Source organism: Pleurodeles waltl, chromosome 10 (assembly GCF_031143425.1).
Source record: "Pleurodeles waltl isolate 20211129_DDA chromosome 10, aPleWal1.hap1.20221129, whole genome shotgun sequence".
NCBI lineage: Eukaryota > Metazoa > Chordata > Amphibia > Caudata > Salamandridae > Pleurodeles > Pleurodeles waltl.
This window is the reverse complement of record NC_090449.1, coordinates 299,983,628-300,000,251: the sequence shown is the minus strand read 5'-3', so window position 1 is coordinate 300,000,251 and position 16,624 is coordinate 299,983,628. Positions and strand designations below refer to the sequence as shown.

General features: G+C 43.6%; 1 protein-coding gene across 5 annotated transcripts in view; it reads left to right on the top strand.

The window, feature by feature from the left end:
* Window positions 1–16,624, top strand: part of ADCY9 (adenylate cyclase 9) — a 453,549-nt gene that overhangs the window by 1,196 nt on the left and 435,729 nt on the right. For 3 of the 5 annotated variants that reach the window (XM_069210453.1, XM_069210456.1, XM_069210451.1), the window contains exon 2: window positions 182–2,019. In XM_069210453.1, coding sequence (XP_069066554.1) covers window positions 348–2,019 — 1,672 coding nt within the window. In that variant the 5' untranslated portion in view covers window positions 182–347. The remainder of the gene's footprint in view (window positions 1–181; window positions 2,020–16,624) is intronic. The other 2 variants (XM_069210454.1, XM_069210452.1) reach the window with 1 other exon arrangement.

The window sequence follows — 16,624 nt, the reverse complement described above, 5'->3', positions numbered from 1 at the left end:
GAGCGATCATTATTCAGAGCCAGCTTCTCTTCAGTTCAGGAATATTCCCAGTGCTGTAGAAATGGGGGCGGGGAAGAGGCAGGCATTTAACACATGCTTTAAACCGCAGAACTCCTTATTGCTGCAGAAAATGCTGCACCCAGTATCCCCGTCTCATGTTTTTTTCTCCTTTTCTTGCAAGGGCAGGATGAAACCTTCAAGGACAGACTTCCCAGGCATGCTGTGGTCCATGAAAGCAACTGAAAGCGCAAGGAAGCTGGCTGGAAGTGGGAGGTGGGCGGAACGACAGTGAGGTGGCCGGAAGGAAGGTCAGGAACCAAACTCTAGAGGCCTTACTCGACGGCAACATGGCCTCGTCCCCAGCAAGCCAGCAGCTGCTGCAGCACAACACCGAGGTCAGCTGCGATGCATCAGGGGACAGCCACAGTGTAACTGTAAAGATCAACAGCAGGCCCCCTCCTTCCTCCATCCCCAAGCACTGCAAGTACAGCATCTCCTCGAGTTGTAGCTCGGGGGAGTCTGGGGTGAAGCGAGGGGGCACCGCCGGATTGCGCAAGAAGAAGAAATTGCCTCAGCTCTTCGAAAGAGCCAGCTCCAATTGGTGGAACCCCAAGTTTGACTCCAACAACCTGGAGGAGGCTTGCATGGAGAGGTGCTTCTTGCAGACGCAGCGACGGTTCCGTTACGCTGTCTTTTACATAATTGTCGCCTGTCTGGTTTGGAGTATTTATTTCTTGGTGCACTTGAGGCCAAACTCCATAGCTCACTTAGTGCCAGCACTGTGCTTCCTTCTTATATGCGTTGCCATTTTTGCTTTCACCTTCACCAAAATGTATGCCCGCCACTACACTTGGGTTTCGCTGTTTATCACAGTCATGGTTTTCATGGTGACATTGGCCACCCAGTTCCAAGTTTTGACACGTCGCTCCAGGGTTGGGGATCTCCATAACTACACTACCCTGTCCAACGCCACCTGCCTTTCCCAAGTTGGGAGTTTTTCCATGTGTGTGGAAGTGCTGCTGCTTCTTTACTCTGTAATGCACTTGCCGTTATATTTAAGTCTTTTTCTGGGAATAGTGTACTCCGTGCTTTTTGAAACGTTTGGCTACCAGTTTCGGGATGAGGACTGCTTCATGCCCATGGCCACCAGGGTCGTTCACTCAGAGTTACTGAGCAAGGCCTTGCTGCATATTTGCATCCATGCCATCGGAATACACTTGTTCATCATGTCTGAGGTGCGCTCCAGGAGCACCTTCCTGAAAGTGGGACAGTCGATCATGCATGGGAAAGATCTTGAGGTGGAGAAGGCACTGAAAGAGCGGATGATCCACTCGGTCATGCCCCGGATCATTGCCGACGACCTCATGAAGCAGGGAGATGATGAGAGCGAAAACTCTGTAAAACGCCACTCCACTTCCAGCCCAAAGAACCGGAAGAAAAAATCTTCCATACAGAAAACCCCCATCATCTTCCGTCCCTTCAAAATGCAACGGATTGAGCAAGTTAGCATTTTGTTTGCGGACATTGTTGGCTTTACAAAGATGAGTGCCAATAAGTCAGCTCACGCCTTAGTGGGGCTGCTAAACGACCTCTTTGGGCGCTTTGATCGTCTGTGTGAGGACACCAAGTGTGAGAAAATCAGCACCCTGGGCGACTGCTACTATTGTGTGGCTGGCTGCCCAGAGCCCAGAGAGGACCATGCCTACTGCTGCATTGAAATGGGCCTTGGAATGATTGAAGCCATTGAGCAGTTCTGCCAGGAGAAGAAGGAGATGGTAAACATGCGCGTGGGTGTTCACACTGGCACAGTGCTCTGTGGTATTTTGGGAATGAGGAGGTTCAAATTTGATGTGTGGTCAAATGATGTGAATTTGGCCAACCTAATGGAGCAGCTTGGAGTTGCTGGCAAGGTCCACATTTCTGAAGCCACCGCAAAATATTTGGATGATCGCTATATAATGGAGGATAGCCTGGTGGTCGAGCGAGTTGGTCAGATGGTAGTTGCAGACCAGCTGAAAGGTAGGAAATTTATATTGCTTATTGATTGTATTTATTTATTCACACTAGAAGGCTTTTAAGAAGGTGGGCACTGTAAGTTGAGGGTTGTTACCTTACAAATAAAATCTTGTAGCATTCTGTTTTACACGTTTTGATGACTGAAGACTACGACACAGTTTACGTGTGATCTTGGTTTGTAGTGCTAGTTCATCAAATAAGCGTAGTTTCAGTGGTGAAAAATTGAGGTGGTGCCATTAAAAGAGTTGTAGCTCTCTGTTAAAGACACAGGCATTGACTTTACATTTGGATTCCTTAGAGCTTTTTAAGCATTAAACAAGGACATTGCCAAAAAGGCTTCTTAGTTGATCAGACGCTCATTATGCGGTTTCATGTGATGGTTTTCAAGGTGCCAGCTTGATTATGAGTGTCCCCTAAGTTGTCAGGAATGTCTGGCATGGTGAGAAACCGGGGGACGGCCCATGTTAACTGATGGCTGCAGTAGTTGCATATTCCCCAAACTCAACCCCTTACCAGTCTACTTAGAGCTCTTAGCCCAAATTCATATTGAGCATCCAAATATCTTTTTGGGCATTCTAGATGTGAAACTTAGGCCTTAAAGCAGTGCTATCTTATTGTGACTCTAGCAGGTGAACATGGCCTTAGTCAGCCGGAGGAACAGTGCTCCTCACTACTGCACTTTAAAGGAGACTCCTGTCCATTTGTGTTTCAATATTTGAGATGTGTAGTGCAGCTTTTTCTCACTGCTTAGTGTCAGTAGCGTAATGCTGATATTTGGTTTGTCCCTTGGCCTCCTGCATCAGTCTAGGATACCCCAGTGTAGGAAGTTTGCATAAGTTACATCTGATTGAGATTGTTTCTCTTGTTATTGCATCTTTGGTGCCATGCCCACTGCTTAGTGATGCCCCCTACACCAGTTGTTCCCAACCTTTTGACTTCTGTGGACCCCCCACTTTATTATTACTGGAGCCTGGGAACCCCCACTGAATCATTATTAGAATCTGGGGACCCCTTACTGAGTCATTACTCAAAGCTGGGGACCTGATCTGTTAAGATGATTTCATTTTCTAAGCAGTCGCGGACCCCATGAGGAGGCTTCGCGGACCCCCAGGTGTCCTGGGACCACAGGTTGGGAACCACTGCCCTACACCATACACAGTATTGAGTCTTGCTACCAACCAGAGGCACCTTCCATGTGTCACCTGCACCCAGAGCCAAGGGTGTAGGATACTCAAAATATCCAGAGGGGAGGACACCCTCGATCTTGAGGAGAGTTGTCAGGGGTCTGGAGTGGCTATGAGACTCCAAGCACAAGCTGAGCGACCAAAAGATACAAATCTAGCAACAAATGCCTTGGAAAAATATGATAATGACCTAAAAATGTAAAACATAATTTCCACCATTGTCAATGTCTCAATAGTTTCGATTATGTCATTGTTTTGAGTGGCCTTTATTTAATGAACTTAATTTAAAAATGAAAATTTCAAGAATACCCCTGTGCCGGGTGATTTTGCCTCAAATTTCCAAATGTGTGTCAGTTTATCATGTTCTGTATTTATATAACCTTAATTGCAATTAAATGTTCAAGATTATTTTATACTAACCATGTATAACTGAGGTTTTTGTAGAGCGCAGAACCTGTACTGAATCAATTCAGTGTGCTCTCATACAGGTTTGTTTTGAGAAATGATACATAATGAAATAAAGCGATGGTTCGTGGATCCCACATTTTGGTCTTTGGTCAAGTGAGGAAGCTGGAATATGAGCCCAGGATTCCTGATTGCACATTCCATATAGACTGTAGGGTTTACATTCTTCGTTTTCTGTTTGCCACTGAAGGTAATTGCTTTGTGTTCAGTTATTCAATAATTGTTATTCAGTAGGTGTTAGTATATGGAATTCATTTAATACATGTGTCACACCTTAAATCAAACCGACACTGTATACATATGTACATGACCGTAGTTATAAGATTTAAAGATGTGCTTTTTTGTTTGGAATGTTCCCACAGACACAGAAGATCAAACATAGTGACAAGACATCTCTGTCTGAAATCAAGTTGCATTTCGAAAGCACCTCCGTGAAAAGACGTGACCCAAAACTCATTGGAGAAACAAGACCTCTTCACTCTTACTAATTATTTTATTGTGGTGACTGGGGTGTTGTGCCTCCCTTACGATGATTCTTTTTCTCTCGTCTTCTGAGCCAGCAATAACATTAATATGAAATAGCATATCCTGCATTCCTTTACTGTGCTGGCTAGCCTGGCATGACAAAGAGAACCAGTTTAGGAGTGGTTCAACTCTTCAGTAATGATAACAAAAGAGAGGACAAAGCCTGCCACCAAGTGTCTCCTAGATTGCATTGTTTCAAGTAGACATGCTGTGTCTGCTATTGTTTAATCTACTATGTCCACTTCAAAAATAAAGTAGTGGGAGATATTTTCCTCTGCCCCGCCACCCCACTCCAAAATCTTGACGGGTAGATATATCTCCCATGCCCCCTTCAGTTCCTACGCCCATGTCTGTGGCCAAAAACATGTCGTTATGTCTTCCTGTCGTCTCCTGATTACAACTAGCTTCTTCACACACTTTAGCAGGCTCACAACATACTTGTTCACACTGTTCTAACCCTTTCCAAGACCACTGGGCGAAATATACTTCCTATGACCAATCTCGGGGAGCTTGAGTGCTTCAGAACCATCATATAAAATGAGTTCTGGCTGCACAGTTTATTTTGTCTTTCCATGCCAGCAGATAGTCAAGCAGCCCTTTTTCAATTTCCAATGGGCACGGCTGCTTGCTTTTATTCAATAGATATTTCAATGTGTAGGGTAAGGCCGCCTTACCAGCTTCTTCCTACAGAAGCACTTCACTACATTGAGTTGCAAGAAGTCGCACACACACTGACACGAGGCAGGAACAAAGAAGGCCCATAGGGGTAGAGAAAGGGAGAGCAGCTCGCAGGCTTCCTGTGGAGGGCATCAGGCACCATACCCGCCGGTAAAAAGCCAACTCTACATTAGCAAAATCCGTTCTCCTCAGCTGTGTGCCTCAAACACGAGGTTTATTTTTAAAGTCTTGTCTTCGAATTCCTTGCATTCCCTTGGGGTGATGTGAGGAAGGCGCTTGCAGCAGATTGGGCTGTGTGGCCTGGTTAATCTGTGCTTGGGTGATCCAAATGTCTAAGTAACTGTGACAACTCACTTTAAACTGATATTGTATATGTCTCTATTTTGTATACGCGTTTTTCCAGCCGCCATTGTAACTGGCTCAGACTGAAATTGACGCTGCACATTGTTGACCTGTTGCCAAAGCCCTGCCGGAGTGGATTGATGATCTCGCACTGTGGTGACCGCGTGAAGGGCGCGAGAACACGGCCTGTACCTTTATATCTGATTGATACGCTCTTAAAAATTGATCGTGTTGTACACCGTTCATGAAAGAATCGAAAACTAAATAACACACACTCCTGCTGCTAGTTCTACCATGTCTCACAAATACTGAGAGCTCTTTCGTCCTGTACTTTAGGCGTGATTTATCTTGATTTGCAGAAGCAGATCAAAACATCCTTGTGTGAGTATGATGAGGGGCAGAACTGTAAGGGGGTCGGTTAAAGGAGTTGGTTGGTACCTAGCCTTGGTCAGGTTGTTGCAGATATTTATTTTTATGAGAATTCCCCTGCACCCACACCGTACTCCAAAGGAAGGTGAGGTCTGGAAAGGCTTGCACAAGGTAGAATAGACCAGTCTCTTAACATTTAGCTCTGTTGTTTATGCAGACGTGTAGTCTCCTCTAGCAAAGCTTGGCAAGTGGCCTCATGTGCTGTCTGTGACCCCACTTCAAGCAGTCCTGGCTTTTAACCATCGTGGTATTCTGGGACTTGTTATATCACTTTTAACACTGTAAAGGCAAATATAGGTCGACAAGCATGGGCTAAAAATTCCCACTATACAAATCGTTGACTATAGATACATGGGTGGCCAGAAGTGTTGCAGATGACGTGAAGTCAGCCGCACTTCAATGATTCACCGTGTACAATTTTGTATGTGCAAGTCCTTTCCAAAATTGTAGGTGTGGATTACCCCCCTATGTGGTGTGCAGAATTTGGCAAATCCACTAGGTGGAGAAAAAAATGTTCACCAATGTTACAGAGATTGTGGAAATGTTCCATACGGTGACATGTTTGTTATCCCTTTTGATGTATACAAAATGGTGTGAAAAGAAAAGCTGCATTTTGTATGGCCTAGTGATAATGTGAGCACGAGTGCAGGCACTGGATTGTGTCTTTGCAGAAACACAAGTAGCCAATTTGAAGTGATGCCGCAGACTCTCCATAGCATGTCAGATGGCACATTTTATGGGTGGGCCGATGCTTGTGTTCACAGTCCAGGCATCTGACTCATATCTTACCAGGTGCAGCGTTGGTCGTAGTCCCTACCAGCAATCCACCTGTGCTTGCCTATTCTGAAGACTCTCCAACCTATCAGATTAGGGCACTCGTGTTCTGGTTGGCATTTACATAAGGAGGGGTGAGTTAAAGTTATCCTAGAGCAGTTGTGCAGTGAATTCTACTAGTAGTATGGCTCCCTACTACTTTCTTGATGTGGTCAAAATTTGAATTCATTTATGGGTTTTCATCAATAAAATATGCAATTTGGGTTGTATTGTTGTTGCATGCATATAGTACTTAATAACTCTAGTTCCACTTCAGGTATATTGAGAGTTACATTAAGTTTTTGTAAAATCTGGAAAGCATACTGGATGTGCAACGAGTTTCTTTGCCAGCTCAAGTGCTGGGAAGAGGGTACCCAAAAACGTAGTTATAAATCAAGGCAACTTATTCCTTTAAAATAAATTAATGACATTCACAAAAAGTTTGGGATTCCTGAATGAGTTTACCAGCATGATGAACCTACTAGATTTTCTGCCTTTATTAAAACCAGTGAAACATTCAAGGCAAATATAGGTCGACAGCTGACAAACTGATACCAGTTCAATCTTTTTGGAGTTGCTTCCTATGATCGACCTTTGGTTTCTATGTACTTACCGGCAGGTTTTCAAGCTGCATTGTGTTGCAGTGTCCTGTACATATGCAGGTTTTTCTGTAGCACTTCTGATTAACTAAAAGCATGCTCTCATCCTGGATCTGGGTCACAGTTTCAGACGCTGGTTTGTCTTGTTTGTGGTTGACTCCAAGTGGAGGCGGAGTTGTCTACAAATAATTTATTGCACAACATGAACTGTAGTCGTGGATAGGTGAAATGGTTTGGCATTGTAGTCTGTACTGATTCTAGGCAAACAATGTGGAGCAGCGTATTGCGACCTCCTTCCCCTCCCCCCCCCCTTTACCTCTTTTCTAGGTTGCCACCTACCAGACAGCACAGCTGTCTGGTTTGCTAAAGATATCTTGGGGACTTTCAGAAAGCTGACATAAGAATGAATTCCACTCATTGATTACCATTGGCCTTGTAGTTTGTAACTCACACTTAAAGGCTTCTCATTTGTTGGCTTTATTTGCTTCAGGCTCTGCAGGTTCAGTTTGTCCCTCCTCTTGCCTAAACTCTGTTTTCTGTATCCTTCCTCACACTCACTTTCTGTTAACAGGCTTTTAAATATTGTTCTTATCTCGTAACATTTGCTGTGTATTCAGAGACCGAGTTCAAACATCAGACGCTGTCTTCCAAGGGTGCCTGCTTACTTTTCTTTCCCTGACTTCAAAGTAAGAGGATTTATGTTACGCAACTTCTCACTATGCCACTTCAATACATGACACTTTCTGCCACTCCACTCTACAACACTCTTCTCCAATCTACGACTCTCTCCTGTATGCCACTAACTTTTAGGCATGCTAAATAGCAGCCACGCTGGTGAACAACTTGTCTAAAACACATGGGCAAAGCCAAAAGCTCTTGCATAGGCGAGACCTATTGGCTTTGCCAATGCTTGTTTGGTAATGGAAACAAACAAGGCGGGGCGGCGGCATCGGTGCTCTTAGCTGGGTGTGTTTGTCCCCTTACTCCTTCTCCTTGGAAATACCTTATTATAGGCCTTCCACTGACTCCGTTGTAGCGAAATCTAAATCTGTTCCACCAGAATTTTTGTTCAATAACTGAGCGACAGATGCTTAGTTTTCCTGCTGCTTTGAATTTTGTTGGGTGTAGGGTCACCAGGGCTACTTACTTCCGCAGTGGTGTAAAGAAGGTTTATTGATAAGCGCATTAAGTTCTATTCAGTTATAGTCTCATTGAATACCTGGCACAGGTAGAATAGAAGGGGCCTCGGATCAGAACTGATCCGTGCCAACTTAACACCTACAGCTGACTTCCTGCATGCCAGATCGTGACAAATGGAATTGATCGTTTGACCCACCGTCACTTACCAATATTTGCCCAAGGTGAACACCAAGTGAGTAAACGTTTGGAGAGCTTTAAAGCTCGTTTCACTTGGGTGCGCATGCATGGGTTGGCCGGAATTTTGGACCGAAAGTACTTCGGTGTTTGCACTCCTGCGCTTTCGGTGCCCCAAGAGGCAACACATACATATCTAACAGCTGAGGTGAACTCGGCTCCACCAGTATTTCTACAGGGCACTCTTGTTGACAGAGGGCATATTAAACTTGTCCCGTGGTTCGCAGCACTTAACTGCAGTTATGTTATGATGATTGCATGAGTGGAATAAAACCGGTGAACCCATCATGCTCTGCAAAGGGAGTTATGTTTACCAGTGGAAAGTATCATTTTAGACAACTAACCATGCAACAAACCATGATTTGTGTGGTACTTGATGGCAGTGGATGCCAAAAAGCTGTATGTCATCGGTAGCACCTTCAGGTCACCTTGACCTTTTTAGCTCTAAGCTTGCTGGGGCTTGTAACTTTAACATTTCTACTCTACGTGTGGCCGTGCAGGTCCCATTCCTCAGAAATGCTTCTGGTTCAGGTACACCCTTGTAGCACGGGGTTCGTTTTCAACAATAAAAAATAAAAACTTTGTGTATCTTTGAACCAAGTTTTACACCGACCTACACATGAAATTCAGGAGCCATGAGAATCAGTCTGCTGGATAACCCTCACTACTATACAATGCTCGAGATGTAAAAAAAACAATGAATGAGGAGCTGCTCCTTGTCTCAGAGCTCTGATACCTTTCTGCCCCAAGGCAGGGCTTGGCTATTTGAAGCTCTTACTCTGTTGAGGAGTGACTTTAAAAGATACCTTCCTTAATGCAACCCCGGCTCATTGTTCTTTCTTTAGCCTTGTTGGAGACTCAGCCTCTACTGGGTTGCCCAGTGAGTTGTTGATATATGTGGCTAACAAGCCTTGTATGGTGCGTTCTCCAGGCTGGTACAGTAAACTATATCTGACATGTTGAGCATAGCCAAACATCTCTGGATAAATCATTCTCCTTCTGGCCTGCAGAGGAACGGTAAACACACTCTGCTTCTACTGAGAATGTTTTGAAGCATACACATTTCCTCATGCCCAATTGTCCTGCTCCCAGAGGAAAGAGATTTTCGTCAAGGTGGAATCCATATTAGATTCACAGCCTGTACAACGATTCATCAGTTTGAGTGCCTGGCAGCAGGAATCGTGAATCTTAAAAAGATTCTCGTGCCAAAGAACTATTGATGCCAGGTGAGTTAACTGCCACCCTCCTACCCTTCATTGCACAGGCTGAGAACATACTTATAGAAACCAAATACCATTGGGCCCTGATTATATATAGGAATTGCTTGTGCATTTTACAAAATGGTTCTAATGTCATGTAGATAAATATTACTGAGTTGATCTGCAGCCTCGCGGTTGCATGAATTACTTGCACCCAGTGCCTAATTTGTGGTGAGAAAAAAAGTGCAAGTGCCTCTTTGAGGTATCTGCACCAAAGCACCCTGCATGCCTATATTGAAAGAGGAATGAAAGTCTCTCACTTGCAGCTTTGGAAATATCCATAAAGAAACATTGCTTCTTTTTACTTTCTAGGTAAAGCGCTTTTGCCCTCACATGGGGAATCAAAAGCTCTCTCTCTCTCTCGTACTCACACAAAACAATAGAAATTCATCAGTTCTAGGTATACCTACAGCTTATAGTTATACTTATGTTAAGAAATTATAACTCGTGACCTACAGTTACTTAACTGCACAAGTTATAGTTTCTTCAGATAAGTATACCTATAAGTATAACTATAACTGCTGAATTTCTATGACTGTGTGGGTAAAACTCCGACCTAACTTTAACGTCCCTGTAATCTTTGGTTTTCTCAGTCTATTTCTATGGTTTCATAACATAAATTAATATAATATTACCGTACAATAATACACCCACCGCCATGCATGGCCAAAGACTGCGCACGGCAGGGGTTGCCACAGGGCCTGCCTCTGGCCAACCCCTCCGCACGCATGCACCTAACCCCACGCTGCGCATGGCCTTTGGCCATGCACGCAACGGGTTTTGTGTATGGATGAGTGTATTTTTTTTAAGGTCTGCATTGGATCTGCTGATCCATTGTGTATTTACACTGGTGGTCACCCTCAACCCTGCAATAGATCTGTGGTTTTGGCCAAAAAAAGCCAATATTTAAGCCCATGAGAGGTCCCTGAGGGATCACTCCATGTGTTTTATGGGGGTCAGTATACCTGTATCCTGAGCCCCTTATGTGTTGTCCCCACTCCCCTACCCCCTCTCCCCGGCCCAAGCAAGAAAGAAAATTGCGGTTGCATCTTTCCTATCAGATTGTGTCCAGGCAATCAGAGGCTTACTTTTCCCCCAGAACCTCCGCAAGTGGATCTGCGAAGGGTCGGTGCCCCTAGATAGCTATATTGTTTTTTCCTTTAATAACTCTGAAACTACTGAACTGATTTACATCAAATTAAAGCAAGCATTTGCAATGCAATAGGTCTCACATTTGCTTGAATTAGAGCTATTGGCATTCTAAATGCATAACTGGACTTTTCTTGCCACATAAATTGGTCAACCCTGCACTATAAATTGGTCCTCTCTACCACATAAATCCAGTGGCCCTGCATATAAAAAAAACACTTCCATTTATCTTCTTCCTCTCTCTGCAGCAGAAATTGTATTTATTGCCATTATTTACTATATTTTTTATATTATCAGCCCCCCCACCCCAAACCTAGTGTGGGGACCCACAGATGATGTGGACAGAAAGAGTAAGTCGTTCTGACCATTTTGATGGTGGACCTGTTGTCCTAGGACCACCACACAGTGAGTTATTGGCAAAAATGTTTTGAAAAGCACTCCCTGCAAAGCATTAAGGGGCGAGTTTCCGACTGCAGCGAATATTGTAGTATCTTGACTGTAATGCTCAGAACAGCCCCTTGAGGGCACCACAATAAAAAATAGCATTTGTAAGAAACATGGTCATATAACTATATAGTCAGTCTCTAGACGGTATAACCACATAAAAAGAGAATGGCATAAAGTAATGCAGTGCAACCATATATTTACCCCCCCAGAGGATGTAGTGCCTTACCCATTTTCAGGCCTAGCAGGCCTACTACAATAATATTACAAACAAGGCCCTTAAAAACACAAATTACTTCCAGCTGTTAAAAAAACAAAAACAAAAAATCCAACCATGAGAGCTTAAAAAGACACTGAATGATGGGAGAGGTTACTATTGTAGTATGGGGACCCAGAGATGACATAGACAGAAAGAGCATGCCAAGCCAAATGGTTTGTTGGTGGTCCCATTGTTGTAGGACCACCACAGGCTGAGTTATGGGCCAAAATGTTTAGAAACATAAATGTCCCTCAAAGCATTATGGGGTGAGTTTCCAGAGTGCAGTGAATATTGTAGTATTGGCTTTCCTGCTGCTCTGGGAGAGCCACGTTGAAGATTTCTGTGTTTTTTTTTTTTTCTGTTTGTATATTTTTCAACTGCTAAACTTGTACTCATGCAAAGTGCTCCTCTAATCGAGTTTGCGTTGTATGAAACTTCATGTACGTAAGTGGTACTCATGTAAAGCGCTCCTCCAATCGAGTTCACGCTATATGAAACTTTAAAAAAAAATAACCCCCCTCCAGCTTGCAGCTGTTGAGCGTAAACACCACACAAAAAACTGTGACATGCTGTAAAACAAGGAAGAGGAAGAAACCACATACAGAGCATGAAGCGGAGAGTCACAAGAAAAAAGTAGTGTGCCACACTAAAGTATATGACTGATCATGCAATTATCCATGTAACAGGGTCAGTCTCCGATGCGGTAACAAAACAGCCTCAAGGCGGGACAAACGTAAAGCATTTACCTACAAAATCAAGGGAATTATGAAAGACAGGCCTAGGAATGAATGAAAGTGATGGGTGTGAGATGGGTGTGGTGAAAGCCCACAGAAGTAGAGTACAACATGTCGAGAGACCGCGCCATGCGTGCTGCCTAGGCTCGACCTAAAACACACACTTTCTGGACCAAGATCTAGCTTTCTGCTAAATTTGGTGTAATTTCGTCCAGCCATTCGGGCTGTAGTTGTGTCTAAAATCTCTATTAAAAATTGCAATGGCAAAACACGTTTTGGGACCCTCCCTTTTTCTCAGCCCTTGTTTAGTGAATTGCCCCGAAACTTTCCAAACAGCAGCAAAAGTGAGTGGCAAACTAGTTGAAAATTTTGTGACCATTCATCAAACAGTGCCAAAGTTATAGGCAAAACAAAAAATGATTTTTTTATGAAAGCTATCTCCCAATCACAGGCAGTGTCTCTGCAATCAGGGTATCATAACATGTTTGTAAGCTGACACAAGGCCTGTGCTGCAAAATTATTCCTGATTTGTCTTTTTTCAGTTGAGGGTGTAGATCCAATACACAATGTTATGCTGTGCTTTTCCCTGTATTTCCCACAGAAGATCTTATCTTATGCATCAAGTCATCCAGGAATCTTACATAAGTAAGTCATACGCAGCAGATCAGCATTCCCGTCATAAGCTAGGACAAGCGTCAAGTCTTGGTGGGTAAATCTTATGTATAGATTGAGGAGCAAAGTAGGTCCTGTGGATGTATTTTCATTGATACAGTCTAAAATGGGTAATTGCTACAGTATTTAGTAGTGTACAGCAGAGTCATTTTCCATTGATGGTCTTGTAGTAGATAGGCAAGGTTCCATGTTCCACTTTCTCAATCGGCCTTTCTTTAAAGAGCACTGAACATATTGATGAAATCAGTCCCCCACCCTTGCCAGTCCCAATAATACCTCTCTCTGTATAAATTCCAAAGGTCTGTGAGAGAAATCTAGCCGTAATGACGATATCTTCCTCAAAAACCTGGCAAAGAACAGGAAATATCCTACATGGACTTTAGTATCATTTGAGACGGCGATAGAGCGAGAGAGAGACTGGCTGGTCATCTCTGCAAAAATCCCTCAATTAACCGACAGCCGCCACTGATCCATCCAGCAACATCGGCTTCTGCCTTATTGTGGTGGCATTCACATAAACCCATGTTACTATAGAATAGAGCGTTTCTCCAGATGCTACTCGTAGTCCAATTCCATATCTCCAGTATACTTAATATCAAGAGCGGTAATTCCGTTACTGTGTCCAGTTTCACGAAGAATAATTGAATCAACTCTGTCTACCAGTGGTTACCCCGCAGTGGTTGTTTTTCATTAGATTTCCCATCTAACCATGACACTCACTGAATGTTGTAGCTGACAGCTAAGTAACACAGTGGTGTCACGAATCTTGCCCCCCCCCATTGTGAAGTACATGGAGGAGCCTCCCCAGCTCACCACCTTTCACTTTGCCCCACCACTAAAACATCTGGTATATTTTGAACTGTGATGACTGCTGTGCCTACTTTTCTGCTGAGATTTTACAGAAAACTTGGGATATGCACAGAAATTGCCTGGAGGCAAGTAGCACTTAAGTTCTTTTACCTTTGAAAAAAGTATTTTTGACTAAAAGCCATAGCTTGCAGCGTGCAAAATTTTTTTAAGGTCTGTGAAATGGTTAGGTGGAAAATCAGTTAAAATTTAAATGAGACGAATATGGAGCGACAGTGTGATATTCTTGTGGGGGCGTGGGAAAGCAATGGCCCATGCATGGTAAAATAAATATAACGTTCTTGTACACGAAACAACTTTAGAAACTTAAGGGTGTGAAATTAAGTGGATGAACTGCATGAAAGGTGCGTCAATGTTTCTGTTCATAGGTGGCTTTGCATGAACAGGCCCAAACCATGCTTTGTTGCACAGGGGAACTGAACAGCTCAGAAAGTGCCCCACTAGTCGGTGCAGGTTTGATGCTCACTGGTGCAGCACTCAAAACATTACAAAATTGTGTTGATTTTCTGCTGATGTCCCACAGATGAAGGGGACCCCTGGAGTTCAGAGCCCTACACCGTGGGGGCTGCTGGGGCTAATGTTACGCCACTAAAGTAACACCATCTAGGCTTTCTAAGTATGGCAAAGTAAGTCCACCTTTTTCATAGATCACTTTGTACATCTGTACTGTGACCATAAGTGTGTGCATGTGTCTGCTAAAAGATGATGCCAGTCTGTTCACTCCTTAAAGGTACGTTTACAGACGTTAAAGAATATCCTGGAATATGTATAAACATCTTGAGAGTACAATTTTGTTTTATCTCACCTGCAGCAGTGCATGCTCTCTCGCCTGCGAGACATAATCTTTTCTACAAGGGGCTTTGAGTCCGCCCACTGCTTACCATTCAGTGGCTTCATTCACTGTCTGGTAATTAGCTACCTCATGCCGGTGTCACTTCATCTTCTTTCAGTTGGAGCATGGACCAAGTACTGATGACTTTATATTGATTAGTGTCCTTCCACTGCTTGCTCTGTGATTGAGGAATTTTTGTTTCTTTTTTTCTTATTCCCGTCTTGTTGATTCTCCCCTCCTGCTCCTTGTTGTCTGTGTTGCAGCTTCCCTCCCTCAAACCCCCACCCTTCTGTTGTCCATGTTGCTACATTCCTGCCACCCCCATCCTCCTGTTGTTCGTTTTGCTTCTTTCCTCCTGCGCCCACTAGTCGTACGTGTTACCTGTTGTCGGTGTTACTTTCCACCCCACCGGCCTTAAGGAAAAAAACAAAACTATGCCATGTCTGGCTCTGGCAATGTCATAGCATTTTTTATCCACATCCCGTTGCTCATTCCCTCCCATCCGTTGCCCGTGTTGCCCCTACCCTCCCATACTCCTTCCTGTTGTGTGTTGTCCAGGATGGCAGTCCGATTGCTAGCCTATATTCCTCTTTACATGGAACAAAAGAAACACCAGAGATGTTTCTGCCTCTCCGAGAGGCACAGCGAGCATGAATGTCCAATCTACTCGCCACTTAGGGTTCCAAAAAAATACCATGTATTTCATGGACATCGCTATACATACTTGGAGCTTGTTGCGTCTCGTGACAAATTAATTGTTCCCTTAATCATTGTTCATCCCTAAACATATCGGGAATTAGTTGTGTTATGTGCTCCACATAATCTGCCTGCCGCATTACACACCTGAATGAATTGTGCTTTTAAACATTGGATTACATATAGAATGTGTTGCGTTAGACATAAATATGACTCGCTCTGAATGAATGTAATTGATGCTTGGTTTACATGAGCATGGCTATGCCTTGTGTTTCTGTGGTGGTTTTGATCTGCTTTGGTTCTTTCCTTCCTTGGCAGGCTCTCACCTGTGGTGCTGGTTTGGACAGGATACTGCTGTTGTCCTAGTTCTGTTGCTTGATTATGTTTTGCTTCTAACGTGTTATGTTGAGACTGTTGTTGTTGGAAAGGTTTGCATTGTGTTTGTGTACTCGTTGATACAGTACCTGAAAACTGACCTAGGATTGGGGAGCTTGACGATCCGAAGTCACTGCTAGGTTCACTTTATGAAAAAGACAAGTGCTATAAGCAATCAGGCCCACCCAGGTGAGCGTCTACTCCCTTTGTGTGTGTTTTTTTTTTTTTTTTTTTTTGTTTACTGTGAATAATACGTAGGTCCCATCATTTCAAATCCTTGCTTTGATTTTGCTAGTTCTATGGTTTTTCTTCTTTTTTTCTTTTTATTATTTGATAACTGAGTCCAGTTTGGCAAATAACTGTATCTAAATACAGATGTGAATGTATTGTTGATTTTGTATTCTGAAATAGTTTAATGTCTTTGTATGTCATTTATTGTGTGCTTGCCATACCTACCTACATATGCTAAAGAAAGGATTGCTTAACCCTACCACATGGGTTGGGGCTCCTACTCCTGAGCAGAAAAGGAATTTGTTCAAATTATCGAATCTGTGGCGTGGCCCATTGATGTTCTCTTTGGAACAAGCGAGTATTTTGACTTTAAAGTTTTCCTACTCTTTACCTGATTTGGACTTGCCACGGTGGATGAGAGCTAAGCTCATGTCACGGTAAATAGTTTTAAGGTGGTCTTTTAATAAACGTAATCATTGCATACGTCCCGCTCGCCCGGAAGAAGTGTTTGCTCCCCGAGTTACTCGCCTGGTTAATCTGGCTAGATGACAGAGCTGTTTTTGATGTACAAGTACTGTGGGACAGCCCCAGTAGAACAAACTCCCATCCAGTTTGCACAGACCCTACAGGTGAGTTGCCTCATGAGGCGCTGACATTTCTTATCAATCAATCCGTTTTTTG